Below are 20,490 nucleotides of genomic sequence, written 5' to 3'. Positions count from 1 at the left end.
ATGACCTGGTGACGTCACTTCGAGTAATTCGGGGCCAACGGAATATACGGACGTCGCAATCAATGTGTGAAGTCACATTAGTCGGCTTGTCCGCCACACTTTCCAAACTCTTGACTGTGCAGACTCCACGGGAAATCAGTAATTGAAAAGGTACCCACTACAGATGTTAACTTTGTCGTGCGCTATCGAGCAAGTGCATGAATTTTAACATGCCATCAAGAATTATTAAATTCGTCGAAAATAGTTACTCGCTCGCCATCGGAGACGGCTTCCGGCTCTCTTAAGACCTGCAGTGTCACGTGCTGTGAAGTACGCGCCAAAGCCAATCTTTCTCGTAGGCCTCTGTGGAATTCCACGTTACCGTGAAGCACGAAATGAAGGATCGTGGAGAGAAACGTGGCCAATAATATGCCACATCGCTTTTACCTCACAAGCAGTGTAATATTTCTGGCTTATTCAGTCATCATATTAGGCTCCAGGAAGCTATTCCCAGGGCAGTGGAGATGCAAGAAGCATAGAGATGACGCAGTGAGGGATGAGGTACCGGTGACACATTCGGTACCATTCCCGTGAGAAAGACCGCCTGCATGTTTTTTTGTTATGGTTTTACGGCGCAAAACTGCTACGGTCATTAGCGCCCAGTCTGTGACTTAGGAAAAGGCAGAAATGGGAACGAAACAAAAAATTGGAGAAACTAAAAATAGAAGGAAAGCTTAAAAAACCACTATAGAAGGGGGTTGGTTGCCCCCAAAAAGAGCTTCAAATGAGTGACGTCATCTCACCGGCACTAATAAACTCGAGAACGCGATCGGCTGAGCGCGTGTCATCTGCTAAAATGGAAGATATATCAGGCGACAGCTGTAGACGGACGCGTAACGGAGTAAAATAAGGGCACTCAAGTAAAAGATGTCTTACCGTCCACAGCTGAGAGCAGTGGCGACAGAGTGGGGGAGGATCACCACTTAAAAGATGTCGATGGCTAAAAGGACAGTGCCCTATCCGGAGTCTAGTTAAAATTACCTCCTCCCGACGACGCGTTCGGGAGGAAGAGGTCCAAGCACAAGGAAGAGCTTTCACGTCCCGCAATTTATTATTGGGAAGTGTCGACCAATGTGCGTGCCATAAATAAACAACACGACGACATAAACTCCGTAGATCAGCGAAGGGAATCGTGCGAATAGCTGGCTGAAGAAGAGAGACTGCAGCCTTGGCCGCTATATCGGCCGCCTCATTTCCACAGATACCAACGTGTCCTGGGATCCAAAGGAACGCCACAGAGGCGCCCCCCAAGTGGAGGCAGTCCTGAATCCGGTGGACCAGAGGGTACAGAGCTTGGAGACTGAGGAGAGAGCTGAGAGAATCTGAACAGATAACATACTGTATCCGCTGATGGCGACGGATGTATAGGACAGCCTGGAGAACAGCGTAAAGCTCCGCAGTGTAAACCGAACACTGGTCGGGAAGCCGAAATCGATTTGGGGTGTCGCCAACACTATAGGCACTCCCTACACCTAACGATGTTTTCGAGCGATCAGTGTAAATAAATGTGGCTTCCTGCATTTGTGCACAGAGCCGCAAATGCCCGACGATAAACAAGTGAAGGGGTACCATCCTTGGGAAACTGACAAAGGTCACGGAAGAGGCAGGCCCGGGGACGGAGCCAAGGCGGTGCTGTACCCCAAGTTGTCAAGAAGGTTTTAGGAAAGCGGAAGGAAAGATGGTTGGTTGGTTGCTTGAGGTTTAAGGGACCAAACAGCAAGGTCATCAGTCCCTTGTTTCACATATGGTCCATTCCGCTAATGTGACGTCTCAGGAAAGTCAGAACAATAAAAGGGAAAAGGCTAAGAACGTGAAGGGGCAGTCATGTTGTCAATGGTAAAAACAAAACGTGGGAAGTCAGCAAGAGAACGAATCCAACGCCATGATGAAGCAGCATAGGCAAGACCACCTGTGACTCAAAAGGTACAACCGCTAGAATGTAGGAAGTACGTATGGGAAAAGGAGACTAACCAAGCCTTAAAAAAAGGGTAAAAACAGGGTAAAAGGGGAAGAAAATACGATTTCGGTCAGGGGGGTGAATCGGGAATCTCCAAACACTGCTTACAGTGGGAGACACCCAAACACTCACCGCCTTGCCCAAATACCAGAGAGAGATTAAATACCACTTTCCCGGAGGAAACCAAGAACCAGAGAGACCATCCGGGAATTGGCAGCCAACATCAAAGGTAAAGTGTGGGGGAGTCTGTACTTAGCACGCAGAGCCAAAAGAAGGGGGGATTCAACCAAAATGTGGGCTACCGACTGGAAGGCTCCACAACCACAAAGTGGGGGTGGCTCATCACGCAAAAGAAAATGGGTCAGCCTGGTATGGCCAATGCAGAGACGACACAGTGTGGTCGAGTCCTATCGAGAGAGGCGAAAGGAAGAACGCCATGGGCCTGGTGTCACCTTAATCGCACAGAGTTTATTAGACAGGGGAGTAGCCTCCCAAGAATTGGCCCATGATTGTGCCAAGTGGGATTTGATGTGAAGCCGTAAATCCGCTGCAGGAGGGGTGACAGAAAACGGGGGTAAGTGACTGCTCCCCCAGCCAAACGATCAGCGAGCTCATTACCCGGGATACCCACATGGCCCGGGACCCATAGGAAGTCAATGGAACAAGCAGCACAGTGAAGATCAGCGAGATGGTCATGGATGGCAGAGACCAAGGGATGGCGCGAAAAACACCGGTCAATAGCAAGAAGGCCACTCATCGAGTCTGTACATAACAAAACGCGGTTGTGTTGGGATTGTTTAATAAAGGTAAGGGCCCGGGAAATTGCCATCAATTCCGCAGTAAACACCCCACATGAGGGTGGCAGTAGATGATTTTCCGTTCCAACAAAGGACGTGAAGGCATACCCAACATGATCAGCAGATTTAGAGCCATCAGTGTAAGAAACAACAGCATCCCGATACTCCCATAAAATTTGGCGGAAAAAGGAACAGAACACCACCGGGGGGGGATGGAATCTTTCGGACCTCAGCGGAGACCCATCCGAATTCGAGGCCGAGGGACTAACCAAGGGGGGGGGGGGTGGAGGGGAGGGAGCGAGGAAGACAGGACAAAGAAGGAAGCTGAAAATCACGGCAAAGAGACGCAAGGCGGAGCCCAACCGGTAAACCCGCCCACGGGCGGGAGTCAAGTGGGCTACGTCCATGTTCTGGGAACAGGATAGAATAGGAAGGATGAGTGGGAAAGGAACGGATAGCGAGTGCATAAGACACCAGAAGCTGGGACCGCCGAACGGAAAGGGGGGGGGGGGGGGGGGGAGATCCCCGCTTCAACCAGGGGACTATCACAGGGCTAGTAGGGAAGGCACCGGTGGCCAAACAGATACCACGATGGTGGAGTGGATCCTGTAGGTGCAGTGTGGAAGGAGCAGCTGAACCATAAACTTGACAACCAGTCCAAGCGAGACAGAACTAGAGCACGATAAAGACGGGGAAAGAGGGAACGGTCCTTCATGCAGCGAAATGGAGCTCTGGATCAGGGTGGATCGTAGTATGGCGACAGAAGTGGACCACCCGCGATTTTAGAGGAGAGAATTGGAACCCATGTGAGAGGGTCCATGCAGAGGCACGTCGTATAGCTCCCTGGAGCTGCTGCTCTGCAGATGCCATCGAAGAGGAACTAAGCCAAATGCAGAAATCATCCACATACAGGGCAGGGGCGACCAAAGGACCGACAGAAGCCACAAGTCCATCGATAGCAATGAGGAAAAGGACACTCAAGACAGAACCCTGTGGGATGCCTGTCTCCTGGGTCCGTGGAGAACTAAAAACGGCACCAACTCTAACTCTGAATGACCGATGGAACAGGAACTGGCGGATAAAAATCGGGAGTGGGCCCCGAAGACCCCACTGATGAAGGGTAAGTAAGATGTGATGGCGCCAGGCCGTGTCATAGGCCTTGTTAAGTCAAAACACTGCAACCAAATGGCGGCGCTAGGAAAAAGCCTGCCCAACTGCGGATTCCAAGCGAAGTAAATGATCGATTGGAGACCATCCCTCTCTAAAGCCACACTGGTAAGGGGACAATAGATCCCGAGATTCGAGGACCCAATTGAGCCAACGGGCTACCATCCATTCAAGTAACTTACAAACAACATTGGTCAAACTAATTGGCCAATAGCTGTCAACGGATAGGGGGTTCTTACCAGGCTTAAGGACAGGAACCACGATGCTATCCCTCCACTGAGAAGGGAAGTCACCCTGGAGCCAGATACGGTTAAACACCGGAAGAAGATGTTGCCGTTGTGGAGCACTGAGATGTTGAAGCAGTTGGTTATCAATGGAATCTGTGCCGGGGGCTGTATCATGAGAAGAAAGAAATTCCCATTCAGTAAAAGGTTCGTTGTAAGATTCTGACTCACAAGGGGTGAAACATAAGGTGGAAGCTTCAGCCCACTGTTTTTGATGAAGGAAAGCAGCTTGATAGGAGGCTGACGCTGACGCCACTGCAAAATGGGTCGCAAGATGTTCTGCAAGAACTAATGGGTCCGTACAAATGCCATCTGGGAGGTGAAGGCCTGGGAGGGTGGACTGCCGATGGCAACCTTAGAGAGAGCGAAGTGTAGCCCATACCCGTGACAGAGGGACAGTAGAACCAACGGAAGAAACGAATCGTTCCCAACATATCCGCTTGCTCTGTTTTATTAAATAACGGGCTTTAGCGCAGAGGCGTTTAAAGGTAGTAAGGCTGGCTACGGATGGGTGACTCAGTGTTGCAAAGCTCGACGGCGATCACGGATGGCAATGGCAATGGCCGTACTCCACCATGGGACTTGCCGGCGACGAAATGGCCCAGATGAGCGCGGGACAGCAAGGCTAGCAGCGCGAACAATCGCGTCAGACGCGTCACGTAGGACATCAATACAACCCGACAAAGAGGGAGAAAACACGACCTGCGCAGTGTATAGAGGCCAATCGGCACGTTGGAAGGCCAACGAGGTAACCTGTCCACCGGGGAGCAGGAAGGGAGCGAGATAATCAACGGGAAATGGTCACTATCACAAAGGTCGTCGTGTGGCGACCAGTGTAATGAAGGTAGGAGAGAGGGAGAAGAAAGAGAAAGATCAATGGCAGAAAAGGTACCATGACCGGCACTGAAATGAGTAGGGGAGCCGTCATTAAGAAGGCACAGGTCGTGGTCTGCAATAAATTGGTCTATAAGAAGACCTCGTCTAGATGGAAAGGCACTGCTCCACAAGGGATGATGAGCATTAGAATCCCCAAGGAGGATGAAGTTGCTGACTAAGGGCAGTTAAGGCAGCAGGTGTAAGAGTCCTGTCAGGAGGGAGATAAAGATTGCAAACTGTGACCGCAGAGTCTAAGTGGACCCTAACAGCAACCGCTTCCAATGTAGTTTGAAGAGGAATCCACGTGCTAGCAATGTCTGTACGGACCAACGTACAAACGCCACCAGAAGCCCGAAGGGGTCTGACCCGATTTCGACAGAAAACACAGAGGGTGGATGAGTGAGCATCAGTAAAATGAGATTCCTGGAGAACCACATAAGCTGCAGAGTAGGACGAAAGAAGGGATTTCAATTCCGGACGGTGACGATAGTATCCATTACAATTCCATTGGAGAACCACAGAACGATGGTTTAAATGGGGACTGAACATGACGGACGGACGGACGGACAGGCGGAAGGAAGGAAGGACGGACGGACGGAAGGACAGACGAAGGAAGGAAGGAAGGAAGGAAGGAAGGAAGGAGGGACGAAGACTTGCAAGCAGAGAAAGCGAAGAAACCGTTACACTCTCGAGCGTCCGTCTCCGGAAGTAGGCACAAAACATACTCCCAGAGGGGGAGAAAGGGAAGGAAAGAGGCGGAGGTGAGGTGGAGGGCTAAGATGGAGGATGGGGAAGGATGCGGAAAAGGAAGGTATGCAGCCCGGAAAGGAAGGAGAGCCACATTAGCTCGGGGTCCCGTGCTCGCTACGCACGTATCCACAAAAGAGTTGTGGACACCCTGGGGAGCGCCTGCATGATGATGCTGCTCTGTGATTGGCTGCTGTGTTCGGCGGTAGGGCGCAAAAACGTTAAACTTGAGTTGCTATTATTAATTAAACCTGTCATACAAATTACTTCATTTTTAAATAAACATCCCTCAGTCAGCTATCAATCAGTAATTTCAAAATTATTAAAATTACTAAAACAAAAGACTGATGATATTACTGCCGATGCACTTCGGTGGCGTTCAGGTCACGCCTTGCTGGCTTGGCGCGCGAAGTGTCTCGGGCAGTCCGTCTCTCCAGTTCTGACCGAGTAGACATGTCTGTGGCAGGATGTATTTCATGTTATTTTAGCCAGGTATAATGACTGTGGAAAGATATGTTCAATACGTTGTGATCAATAATAGTTTATCGTGTCTATATCAATAAAAACGCGAGCGGCATCCCAAATGAGTTATAGTTTATTCGTAGCAGCAGTTCCTTGCGAAGATAATTTCAGCCTCAAGAAAAAGAATCCACGACCTGCGTGCTGTTTTCTGCGCTGTTGACATCATGAAGTCAGCAGGTTAGTGAAGTGTACAAGAACTTACGTGTTCCACACAGGGCAGTGGAAACAACTAGGCACCTCACGTGTACAAATGTGCTCAGTGACACGTCATCTGCAGTAATGCAGAGGAGGTGAAGAACGATGAAAGTATTAACACTATCTCACATTTATTTCATTTTTTCTTGCCGTAGCAGACCTGAGGAGCCGCCATACTGAACCGAGTTGAACTCCCTTATCATAGACTGCGTGGTATGAATGTACGTTGTTTCGAAGCAACATCAAACTGGGGATCTATCGAAACTCTCTTCATTGTAGCTACTATTTTATTATAGTAAAGTAACGTGTGACTGTACAGTTAGATGGAAACTTCCTGTATTTGCTGCTTTTAGTGTTAAAGCTGGTGTGCTATAGAAGTACACCATTTCAGTCCTACGGCACAATGTCAGGAAATCGTTTTGATACCATTAACTATAGTTAAACGTCTTGAATATAAATAGCAGTTTCAGATCGTCTTTGGATAGTCTTTACAAAATATAATGAAGACAAGCCGCCGTGTTAAAGGCGTAATTCAGCTGTTAGTTCGTAAGCTGTGAACCAAACCGTACCCATTTCGTGTCCATCTACCAAACCTTTTTTCACTTTTGTTTTCTAGAAGTTTTTTGATCTTATTTATTTAGTTGACTTCATTCCATAGACTGGTTTGATGCAGCTCTCCATGCTAATGTATCCTGTGGAAACCTCTTCATCTCCGAATGACTACTGCAACCTACATCCTTCTGAATCCGGTTAGTCTATTCGTATGTCTCCTACGATTGTTACCCTCCACGCTTCCCTCCACTACTAAATTTCTGATCTCTTGATGCCTCAGAACGTGTCCTACCAACGGATCCCTCCTCCTGTTCAAGTTGTGTCACAAATTCCTCTTATCCCCAATTTGATTCAGTACCTCATTAGTTAAGTGATCTACCCACCCAATCTTCAGCATTCCTCTGTGGCACCAAATTTCAAAAGCTTCTACTCTCTTCTTGTCTAAACTATTTATCGTCCATGTTTCACTTCCGCACATGGCTACACTCCATACATGTACTTTCAGAGAAGACTTCCTGGCAAGTCTATACTCCATGTCAACGAATTTCTTTTTCAGAAACGCTTTTCTTGCCATTGCCAGTCTACATTTTATATCCTCTCTACGTCGACCATCAGTTATTTTGATCCCCAAATAGCAAAACTCGTTCACTACTTCAGTGTCTCATTTCCTAATCCAATTCCTTCAGCGTCACCTTATTTAGTGAAAGTACGTTTTCTCTAATGTCAGTCGTATTTACTACAAATAATACACTTCCTGCAAATTTTTGTTGCAGAAGACAACGAGTGGAGTGTATCCCTGTCGCTGCAAATCTTAACGTGACTGCCAGTCTACGTCACAAAGTCAGCAAGTTACACACGGAGTATGTGCTATTGTGAAACTTTCTGTAAAATGTATGTAACTGTCTCTGGGTTTTCGACTGACTCATGTCTGCATCTTGGCGTTAAATATCTCAGTGATGGAGTGCAACTTCGAACAAATCTACTCTTCCAATCGAATGTAACTACGAAATGACTATCTTGAAACTTGTGTTTTGAAGTACGTTATTTCAGTCTTGGTAGTCAATGCAACATCGAGATTACTTATGATGTGTAGGCGCAAACTGACACACTATACCTTAATTACATTCAATTTACGACGAAAAATTGAATGAAAATGAATTTAACTAAAGAGTAACTTCTAGTACGCATCATCACAGAGCGTTTTACAGTTTGAAGTTCCTCTATCAGCGTTCAATGTTCAAGCCATGGATGAGTCTCTAATGTTCTTAGTGATTATCGAACAACTACGGAGAAAAACGCGAACCGAGTTAAAGCAGCTGTTTCACGCGTGTCTATTTTCGTACAGAAACTGCATGCTTTGCTGGCGAAATAATACTGACAACGGCCTCCGAGCTGAAATCACGTTAACCGGCTCAACCCGATTACGGGGCTATCTCATGGCGTCCGATGTCGCATCGGCGTCCACTTTAGCTACCATGCGCCGTGTGAACATGGCCATTGGAAGGTACATCGACCTATTGATTAATGAATGGCTGGAGTTTCAAATCCAACCGCTGCGGCTTACTCCTAATCCCGGATCATGTTATTACTTACGAACATAATGGCGGATTTCTTGATTTGGCCGAAGTCTAGATAAGGGTCAGCGCCAATCACGCCGCTGTGTGTCTAATGCTCATAGGTTGGTAACTAGTCAGCTGCGCGTAGCGTGTGGGGTGACAGTTTCGCCTAACCAGTGCAAGTCGAGAGAAGACGCGCTGTATTTCTACGAGCAGCAATGAAATCTGCCATCTAATTTTTCACTTATATTTGACCGCTTCTACCGAGTACGGGCGATTTTCGAGAAGGTAATTAGGGTAGGCTCTACTTTGTCCGAATATGTACTGGATTTTGTGTCTATATTGGCGAGAGAACATGACAATATTCCTTCGTCTCTTTCTTCCCAGTGTGTACACCTGCTATTCACTTACCGGTTCGTTATCAGCAGTTGACACTTGCTGTCGTTTCCGTCATACCTCTGCGAGCGCCGCAAGAAGCACGCACGCCACTTCCCCCAATGTAGACGTTTACCCGTAATTAACGAGAGTCGGTGACTTACTCCGTGGTCTTTTCGTTAGCATCATGCGGTAAGCGTACACGCAACACAACTTGCGAAAGATGAAAACGCTATCTGAAATCTGTTTCTACTGTCTTGTTTGCATCTAAGAGCGTCACAGATTTTGCTGGCCCGATCAAGTCTGTTTTCGGATCGTTTTTACAGACATTGTGTCTGTAAATTAGCCATCCTTATTTCGTCAGCAAGACTGAGGTTATCAGTACATTCGTAATATTTTTACTGAAGAGAGCACGATATTCTTTAGATCTAAGTGAACCTTTGAGAGGAAGGAAAGGAACATTGTTCAAGAACTTTTGGAAGAGGCCTATGTCCGTAAGTCGAGGCTGAATTAGAAGACTGACGAAGTATGTATTTGAAAATCAAGAAAATGTTTAAAAATCTTAACAAGCCAGTCAAAGAGTGCGAAACGTTTTTTGGGCTCAGATCACATGGGTTGTTTGGTTTTGATTTGCAGCGGAAAGACAACTGAGGTCTTACGCGCGTATGTCATGAAATTAGAACACTAATTGAAGAAAGTTAAAAGCGACTACCTGTTAAGCCCAATCGACGGAAGGAAAGAGCTAAAACAAAGACTATCTTGGAGAAAGATGCACGAAGTATGCCGTAGCGACAGCAGAGGTTCCGATCCGAAGATTAAATGTCATTCGTCATACTGCTATTGAAAGTAAAACGCGGTCGACAGCCCGCGTGCCGTTCGCTAAAACGACCGATACCTCAAACGGAAGGAGTATATAGGGGGCCTATAAAATGGCGATGTACTTGAGGACAATATCATGTAAATAGAAGACGATGTAGATGAAGATGAAATGGGAGATACGATACTGCGTGAAGAGTTTGACAGAGCACTGAAAGACCCGAGTCGAAACAAGGCCCCCGGAGTAGACAACATTCCATTAGAACTACTGACAGCCTTGGGTGAGCCAGTCCTGACAAAACTCTACCATCTGGTGAGCAAGATGTGTGGGACCGGCGAAATACCGTCAGACTTCAAGAAGAACATAATTCCAATCCCAAAGAAAGCAGGTGTTGACATGTGAAAATTACCGAACTATCAGTTTAATAAGTCACAGCTGCAAAATACTAACGCGAATTCTTTACAGGTGAATGGAAAAACTGGTAGAAGCGGACCTCAGGGAAGATCAGTTTGGATTCCGTATAAATGTGGGAATACGTGAGGCAGTACTGACCCTAAGACTTATCTTTGAAGTTGGTTGAGAAGAGGAAAACCTACGTTTCTAGCATTTGTAGACTTGGAGAATGCTTTTGAAAATGTTGACTGGAATGCTCTCTTTCAAGTTCTGAGGGTGGCAGGGGTAAAATACAGGAAGCGAAAGGCTATTTACAATTTGTACAGAAACCAGATGGCAGTTATAAGAGTCGAGGGACATGAAAGGGAAGCAGTGGTTGGGAAGGGAGTGAGACAGGGTTGTAGCCTCTCCCCGATGTTATTCAATCTGTATATTGAGCAAGCAGTAGAGGAAACAAAAGAAATATTCGGAGTAGGTATTAAAATCCATGGAGAAGAAATAAAAACTTTGAGGTTCGCCGATGACATTGTAATTCTGTCAGAGACAGCAAAGGACATGGAAGAGCAGTTGAACGAAATGGACAGTGTCATGAAAGGAGGCTATAAGATGAACAACAAAAGCAAAACTAGGATAATGGAATGTAGTCGAATTAAGTCGGGTGATGCTGACGGAATTAGATTAGGAAATGAGACACTTAAAGTAGTAAAGGAGTTCTGCTATTTGGGGAGCAAAATAACTGATGATAGGATATAAAATGTTGACTGGCAATGGCAAGGAAGGCGTTTCTGAAGAAGAGAAATTTGTTAACATGAAGTATAGATTTAAGTGTCAGGAAGTCGTTTCTGAAAGTATTTGTATGGAGTGTAGCCATGTATGGAAGTGAAACACGGACGATAAATAGTTTGGACAAGAAGAGAATAGAAACTTTCGAAATGTGGTGCAACAGAAGAATGCTGAAGATTAGATGGGTAGATCACATAACTAATGGGGGAGGTATTGAATAGAATCGGGAAGAAGAGGAGTTTGTGGCACAACTTGACAAGAAGAAGGGACCGGTTGGTAGGGCATGTTCTGAGGCATCGAGGGATCACAAATTTAGCATTGGAGAGCAGCGTGGAGGGTAAAAATCGTAGAGGGAGACAAAGAGATGAATACACTAAGCAGATTCAGAAGGATGCAGGCTGCAGTAGGTACTGGGAGATGATGCTTGCAAAGGATAGAGTAGCATGGAGAGCTGCATCAAACGAGTCTCAAGACTGAAGACAACAACAACTCAGACGGCCAACACACACTAGAACGAACGCCGTTAAAATAAGAGCATTAGGTCAGGAAATGGCGAACTGTCAAAGGCCGAAGACAACGAGTACAAAGTGGTGGGTGATCACCACTTAAGTGGCGATGGCTAAGAAGACAGTGGCCAATGCGCAAACTAGCTAAATTGATCTCTCGGCCTCCCAACTTGTTCCCGCGAAGCGAACACCAGTGGCGACGCCAAAGTTACACCGCCTGCCGACAGACGGCAACACGGAGATAATCCGAAGGAATGTAACAGCTGGCAGGCCGAGGTAGGAGGGCTGCAGCCTTGGCAGCAGTGCCAGCAGCCTCATACCCGTCAGACCGGCGTGACCAGCAGGGACCCTCAGGAACATCACAGTGACTCCCTCAAGTAGAAGCTTGCTTGGACGCGTTGGGTAAGGGATGGACTGTGTAAAGCGAACAGAGGCTCTTAAGGGCACTTACCATAGGTTGAAGTACGAGGAGGTATTAGGTCGAACATTTTATACTAGAATGTTTTGTAAATCTGAAGTGGCTAGAAAATTTCCCAGTAAGTGGGGGTATGTTCTTAATCCCATGCGTAGGTTACAGAATATTTTATCATCCGTCAATAATTGCGTACGAGAGCCTTTACCTCCGAAAGCGCGAGTGGGTATAGCAATATTACAAATACGATTACTATGTCATTTGTAGTATTGCTGCCAAACAGTTCGCTAGAATGTAGTATTTGTTCAACAATAATTTAGCTCTTTAGCATTTAAACGAACTTCCCGGTCAGTCCAGTACTTTTTCTCCTCGGCACAAAAATCACTTCGTGCGCAACAGCCAATATTGAAAGCCATTAAGAACCTGTCAACTCATTCACGATTCAAATGCAGTCAAAAACAGATTGTGGAACCTTATGCCTGGCAAGCAGAAAAGTATACCCAAAACCTATATGTGAGTGGATTCGTGACCAGACGAAAAGCGAAAATGGAAATTTTATCCCCCCACTCCCATTACTAAAATTAAAATTCCTTGATGTTTCAGGTGTTCTGCAATTCGATTTAGCAACTGTTCATCGGGTATCCGACCAACCCATTTAATCTACAGCAGTTTTCTATAGCAACAGCATACAAAAGGTTGGTTTTTTGCTGAACTATTTATCATTCATCTTCCAGCCTTGTGAAAGAAAATGGCAAAGAACAACTTCAGAGAATACTTCATAATTTGTGCGGTTTGTTAAATACGTATTTTCCTGGAACTCTTTCATTCGGACAGCCAGTCTGCAGTCTCCTCCATTAGGATCACGACAATTATGCTGTCCCGGGTGCAAAGCTCTTGTACTTTGAGTGTCATTTCCTCATCCACTTCCCGCAGGACCGCCTTTTTCAATTACATTACCTTCGTATTAGTTCTATTTATGTTAATCTTATAGCCTCTTTCGAGGCAACTCATTCCGTTCAACTGCACTCCCAAACCATTTGCTATTTGACGAACGTATTGCCGTTAAACGTTTCAGTTTCTCGTCCCTGAACTAATTCTGGTGCCATATTTCTTTTGTTTCCAATATTGCTTGCTTAGTGTGCAGACTAACATTAAGGGTCCGCAGCTATATGGATATAATGGTATTTTTACAGTCTACTTACGCCAAAAAAATGTTTGAACTCTTTCTCGCTATCACCCCTGTTATTACTGAAACGCATTTTTTCTGGTAGATCTGTATCAGGAGTATTCCAGTCAACATTGTCAAAAGCTTTCTCTAAGTCTACAACTGCTAGAAACGTAGGTTTGCTTTTTCTTAATCTATTTTCTAAGATAAGTCGTAGGGTCAGTACTGCCTCACGTGTTCCAATATTTCTATGGAATCGAAACTGATCTTCCCCGAGGTCGGCTTCTGCCAATATGAAAGGGAAGCAGTGGTTGGGAAGGGAGTGAGACAGGGTTGTACCCTATCCCCGATGTTATTCAATCTGTATATTGAGCAAGCAGTAAAGGAAACAAAAGAAAAATTCGGAGTAGGTATTAAAATATATGGAGAAGAAGGAAACTGAGATTCGCCGATGACATTGTAATTCTGTCAGAACAGCAAAGAACTTGGAAGAGCAATTGAACGGAATGGGCAGTGTCTCGAAAGTAGGATATAAGATGATCAACAAAAGCAAAATGAAGAGAATGGAAAGTAGTCTAAGTCGTGTGATGCTGAGGCGATTAGATTAGGAACTGAGACACTTAAAGCAGTAAAGGAATTTTGCTATTTGGGGAGCAAAATAACTGATGATGGTCGAAGTAGAGAGGATACAAAATGTAGACCGGCAATGACAAGGAAAGCGTTTCTGAAGGAGAGAAATTTGTTAACATCGAGTATAGATTTAAGTGTCGGGAAGTCGTTTCTGAAAGTATTTGTATGGAGTGAAGCCATGTATGGAAGTGAAACATGGACGATAAATAGTTTAGACAAGAAGAGAACAGAAGGTTTCGAAATGTGGTGCTAGAGAAGCATGCTGAAGGTTAGATGGGTAGATCACATAACTAATGAGGACGTATTGAATAGAATTGGAGAGAAGGGGAGTCTGTGGCACAACTTGACTAGAAGAAGGGATCGGTTGGTAGGACATGTTCTGAGGCATCAAGGGGTCACCAATTTAGCATTGGAGGGCAGCGTGGAGGGTAAAAATTGTAGAGGGAGACCAAGAGATGAATACACTAAGCAGATTCAGAAGGATGTAGGTTGCAGTAGGTACTGGGAGATGAAGCTTGCACAGGAATTAGTAGCATGTAGAGGTGCATCAAATCAGTATCTGGACTGAAGATAATAACAACAACAACAACAAACAACAGTATCAGGAAACATTCGCCTGTAGTCGCATGTGAAATTTTAACATTGCATGGGTATTTCCGAGTCATAAGCGCGAAGTATCCTCACACTCGATTGTAATAATTCGATTTCAAAAGAAGACAGCTGCGAGCAGGTGCGAATATAGAGCCGTGAATTTTACGAGTCTGTTTTCGGAAGTGTGGAGAATTAGAAGCAGACTTCGAGGATAGGTTCCGGGATAATTTAAGAACTCTCAAGGCAATACTTACCCTACGAGTTGTAAGATAGGCAAACACACATTTCCAGATTTTGTAGATTTAGAGAAAGCTAACAATACTGGGTGGAATCTTTCCAGTTATGAACATAACAGGATACAATACAGCAACGAAAGCCGTCCGGAGTGGCGTGCCGTTAGAGGCGCCATGTCACTGATTTGCGCCGCCTCTCCCGCCGGAGGTTCGACTCCTACTTCGGGCATGGGTGTGTATGTTGTTAGCGTAAGTTAGGGTAAGTAGTGTGTAAGTCAAGGGACTGATGCGAAAGGTTATTTACAACTTGCGAGGTTTAAGTCGTACAGGCAGTAATGCTTCCCGTTTTCCCCACATTCCTGCAGAGCTATTAGTCGACCACAATATTATCGCACCCGGGAACGAGGGCACTTCGATCGGCTGGTGTTTTTACCTGAGTACTTTAAGCCTATAAGGATGCACTGCCGTTCTAACGACCAGACAACATGGTCGGCAAGCTAATCTACCTTTCACAGCGTATCCGACAGTCTGAAAAATTTATACGACTGTTTACTGTAACTTCAGCGCCTCTTTCCGATAACGGCCACGGGGGCCTGGTGCAGTAATATCGTGGTTGAGTAGCAAGTATCAATGAAGTTAGAAAACTAGTTGTGGGTTGAGGACTTCAGAACAGATAATGATTCAGAATTGGTTTGAACACAGCTAAGATTAGGAAATTCTTAACTAGACAAACTTCAATGACGCGGATGGCAATTGGAATGAGATGTAGAAAATTTACTCAATTATCGCTCTCAATGAGCCCCTCTATTGTGAACAGATCACTTAAGGAACTAATACACGTCATCCTTGGAATAAAGGATAAACAGTATTTCTTAAAAATCAAAGATCCCTAAAACACAATTATGTACATGAGTGTCTCCACAAATAATTCTGAAACAGGATTTAACGTTCTGAAGTTTCTTTTACTGTATTTATACATTGCCACCTTTATGCATATACTGTTATTATACCCAAGTAAGTTCCGAATTCAGCCGTCGAGTATTTTGAAGAGTGGTGTGTGTTGTGTGTTGTGTGTTGTGTGTTGTGTGTTGTGTGTTGTGTGTTGTGTGTTGTGTGTTGTGTGTTGTGTGTTGTGTGTTGTGTGTTGTGTGTTGTGTGTTGTGTGTTGTGTGTTGTGTGTTGTGTGTTGTGTGTTGTGTGTTGTGTGTTGTGTGTTGTGTGTTGTGTGTTGTGTGTTGTGTGTTGTGTGGTGTGTGGTGTGTGGTGTGTGGTGTGTGGTGTGTGGTGTGTGGTGTGTGGTGTGTGGTGTGTGGTGTGTGGTGTGTGGTGTGTGGTGTGTGGTGTGTGTTGTGTGGTGTGTGGTGTGTGTTGTGTGTTGTGTGTTGTGTGTTGTGTGTTGTGTGTTGTGTGTTGTGTGTTGTGTGTTGTGTGGTGTGTGGTGTGTGGTGTGTGGTGTGTGGTGTGTGGTGTGTGGGGGCGGATCTTCTACACGCTATGTTCTTTATCCGTTGGATTAGATTTACTTTGCGTTCCATAAGATCCATAGTGAATTTCCAGGATGCAGAACGCATCAGAAAACAAGACCACAAATTTCAGTATATCCGTTGTGGTGACGAACGTAACTGTGGCTGACTTCAATTGGCGATTTATCTGGCAATAAATACGCAACCAGTCATGGTTGAATAAATCTTAAAAAGTGATTGGTTGCATATTTATTAACGGATAAATCGTCAAGAACGCAAATATTTTTAGAGAAAAGATATGCTAATATACGTCCCTCCTGGATATGGAATAAGTAAAAAAAACATCTGGAACTTATTTCCCATTTTAAAAGCTAAAAATATCACAAAATACGTAGATGTTCAATACATTGATGAGCATATGATAATTCTTACGCTGTTTTATCCGTGTATCGTCAACTTATTATGAAACACTTATTCCCTTGAGGATAAAGAGGAATTTTCGATAAGATTGATCGGCTTTGATCAGTGACGTACTAAACATGCGACAGACGTCGTGAACATTGCTACTATAAAGTGATGTCAAAGGCGTATTTTCAAATGCATTAAGCTGCAGATCAGTCTCCCCACAGCCAGATTGTTTTTGGCTTCACATTCGTTGACTTTGCCAACGAAGAACGAAACTGGATGTATGTACTACAAGCTGACATCACTGGTCAAAGCCGGCAACTCTTATCGAGCATTCCCCTCGACCTAAACTTCGCATTACCACATTGCGCGGAGCTGACTTTATAACATACTCCCTTAACTTCCTATTATTGGGGACATTTACATATCAGTCGCTCGTGCTAAGAAATTCGTCATTGGTGTACGAGTTTGTCACCAACAAATCCTTTAGGCTCACCTTAAAGTGAAATCTACCTAAACATTTTATGGCTCCTGGAAAAATCACTGAAAATGCGTGTATTATTTTTATTTCTGGTATTGATTCCACGGACTGACTTGGGTTGACAAAAAAAACCGCTTTGAAGATTTGATTTTGTTAAGTTTTTGGATTTCTTTTTTAATAACCAGAGGTTCAGTTTATTTAACTTCATATTCTAATTTGTTTATTTTTATGGTTTTGATTTTAATAGCTATGCCTTATTGTTCTTTTGCTAGATTGATTCTTCTTTCTCTTTATATTATGAGGCTAGACTGGTGCCTACTTTTCTTTTAATTTTAGGTTGTGGTTACCAACCTGAACTCTATTTTTTATACTGTGTGTGCTAGACTGCCTTTGTTGTTGGTTTTGTTTAAGGTTTATGATTTCGCTAATGCTTTGTATTTTCCTTTTTTGTTTGATTTTGTTATTTCTTATAACTTTTGCTTTATTTAGTTAGAATATCAAAGTTTTTAGTTCACCTTTGACTCCTTAAGCTTCTTGTAGAGGCCCCTGTTTCTCGTAGAATAATTCTTATAGATGCGTTATTGAAGCTGGGTGGTTACGGTATTTTTCGTGTGATAAAGGTTATTTCTTATTTGAGTTTGAAGTTCAATTATTTTCTATTACCTTTACGTTTGTCTGGTGGATGTTGGTTGATTTGTGGTAGAGGACCAAACAGCTAGGTCATCCGTCCCATCGGATTTCAAAGGAACCAGCCTGCCATTTGCCTTAAGCAGTTTAATAACTTAGGTAAATTCACGGAATACCTAAATCTGGATGGCCGGAAACGGGTTTCAACCGTCGTCCTCCCAAATCAGAGTCCAGTTTGCTGAACACTGTGCCACATCGATCGGTCCCGTAAAGAGTGTGTTGGTAATCAGTAGTTAGTGACCTACTCCTGCGCCAAATGTGTTTCGGATGGTATTTCCGATTCAGAGTTTTACAGCACGCGAACCGGTACGGACGCAGCACGGCTCACCTGGACTCTGTCGACCCTCCTGGCGAGCCCCACGACGTTGACGCCGCGTCTGAGCAGCGCCTGAGTTATGGCGGCGCCGATGCCGGCACTGGCGCCCGTGACCAGAGCGACGCGGCCCTGATAGCGATCCATCCCGTCTGCTCAGTTGCCAGCTGCGAACGCTACTGGCACGCTGCGCTGGTGCAAGCTGTAGCGCAGCGAGAGGCGGCCTCAGTGACGTCACTCTGGCGAGCGCCACGCCTTCTGGCGGCCGGCAACAGTGCACAGTAGACGAGGTCCGGGCTCGACGCACAGCAGCCGAACGCACAACAGGTGCAGCGGTGGCGCTGCACCTCTACAGCCTTGTTTACGCTGGGGCAACAACACCTTACATACGTCTATAGTCCGATCCACGGAGGATGGCGGTTCGCGCATGCCGAGGCACGGACGTGGACTGCATTGTTGACGATTCCAAGCGACAGTTGCGGTAAGCGCATACGCGTGCTTCCCGCTTTAAGAAAGCGCATATCCTGCAATTTATGCACGCTTATGCAGAATTTGTCACTTACCATCACAATCAGCGATGACAATGCGCAACAAATGGAATCGAAATTCACTAACAAAGGAACCTCTCCATCGCAACCCCCTTCAGATTTAGTTAAAAGTTGGCACAGTGGATAGGCCTTGAGAAGCTGAACACAGATCGATCGAGAAAACAGGAAGAAGTTGTGTGTAACTATGAAAAAATAAGCAATATATACAAACTGAGTAGCCCATGCGCAGGATAGACAACATCAACGACAGTGTGAGTTCAGGAGCACCGTGGTCCCGTGGTTAGCGTGAGCATCTGTGGAACGAGAGGTCCTTGGTTCAAGTTTTCCCTCGAGTGAAAAGTTTACTTTCTTTATTTTCGCAAAGTTATGATCAGTCCGTTCGTTCATTGACGTCTCTGTTCACTGTAATAACTTTAGTGTCTGTGTTTTGCTACCGCACCGCAAAACCGTGCGATTAGTAGACGAAAGGACTTGCCTCTCCAATGGGAACCGAAAACATTTGAACGCAATGTCATAGGTCAACCGATTCCTCCAAAGAAAAACACGTCTAATATATTCTATACGACACTGGTGACGGCATGACAGGAATATGTTGTCGACCCACCTAACTTGTACACTTGGCGAATGGGTAAAAAGATTCTTCTACCTTGCCCGATTTAGGTTTTCTTGTGGATGTGATAATCACTCCCAAAAAAGTGATGAAAACGTAAGAGTTTGTCACATAAACTGAAAATAAAAACTTAAACTTTCCACTCGAGGGAAGACTTGAACCCAGGACCTCTCGTCCCGCAGATGCTCACGTTAACCACGGGACCACGGCGCTCCTGAGCTCACACTACCCTTGATGTTGCACATGGACTACTCAGTTTGTATATTTTGCTTATTTTTTCATAGTTCCACACAACTTCTTCTTGATTTCTCGATTGATCTGTGTTCAGTTTTTCAACGCCTATCCACTGTGCCAACTTATAACTAAATCTGAGGGGGGTGCGATCGGGAGGTTCCCTTGTAAGCAACTCTCTACGGCTACGTTCAATGGTCGCATTACGTACGGCTTTCACAGCAGAGCGCGCAGAACATGCTGAACGCTCGTTGGCTGTCGGAGAGTGCGTGACGTAGGTGCGCAGAACAAACCTAAACTCGACCTGCATCGTTCGTGGCTCCAAATATAGTAGTATGCTATAGAAGGAGACATTTTGGGACATACGTCGCGTGGTTAATGTACACCAAAGCTACAGAATTTGTGCCGTTCTGAGTCGGTCTTGAAGGAGAATAGGTGATCAGCTGACTGCACCGATTGCTTACTTGGTCATTTCACATGCAGCTAACAATGGAAATGGAAATCAGTGGAAAAGAAAACTATGGTGGAAGAGGAGAATATTTAAAAAGAAGGGCCGTGGACGAAGTGGAAGTTCTCTCACTATACACGGTGAGTCACTAACTATCGCGACCAAGAATAACTCCGAGAGTATGAGAGGAGCTGAAAAGTTTGTGGGATAAAAGTTGTATCTGAAAATGGGGAGCCATAATATGACGTTGGTTTTTTATTGCTAGGTGAGTTCGCGTCAGAGATATGAAGGTAAACTTTGTTTTTTAAATGGGATGCTATAGTGTGGTACTTATTTTCTGATAGTGGCTAGCGAGAGGAATCCAGAGATGTGTAACAGTAAGGTCTTTGAAGGTCAACGAAAGTCACAAAAGTAGCATGAACGTCCATTTACAGAAGGGGTTCTAAGTGCTGACCATTGGTATCAATGCCGAGCTGCAATCTTCATATCATGGATTGAGTGGTATTCCTTATCACATTGGCACTTATCGAAGCAGATGCTCTGATAGTTTTCTCTTGTATATCGTGTACATAGTAAATATTTAGACACAGATGACATAAGTAAGGGTGCAGTTGTTTTGGAGACTGAACAGAAGATACTTGCTATTATACAGGTTAACACAATTCAGCAAAGATACATTGATGGCCACCCAGTGATGGACAGCTAGT

General features: G+C 45.0%; 1 protein-coding gene across 1 annotated transcript in view; it reads right to left on the bottom strand.

Annotated features, from left to right (window-relative positions):
- Positions 1-18,123, bottom strand: part of LOC124544789 (dehydrogenase/reductase SDR family member 11-like) — a 67,678-nt gene extending 49,555 nt beyond the window's left edge. The window contains exon 1 of the mRNA XM_047123470.1: positions 17,962-18,123. Coding sequence (XP_046979426.1) covers positions 17,962-18,093 — 132 coding nt within the window. The 5' untranslated portion in view covers positions 18,094-18,123. The remainder of the gene's footprint in view (positions 1-17,961) is intronic.
- Between the last annotated feature and the right edge of the window lie 2,367 nt (positions 18,124-20,490).

This window comes from Schistocerca americana, chromosome 8 (assembly GCF_021461395.2).
Source record: "Schistocerca americana isolate TAMUIC-IGC-003095 chromosome 8, iqSchAmer2.1, whole genome shotgun sequence".
Classification (NCBI taxonomy): domain Eukaryota; kingdom Metazoa; phylum Arthropoda; class Insecta; order Orthoptera; family Acrididae; genus Schistocerca; species Schistocerca americana.
The sequence above is the reverse complement of the archived record's forward strand: the minus strand, read 5'-3'. Positions and strand labels throughout refer to the sequence as shown.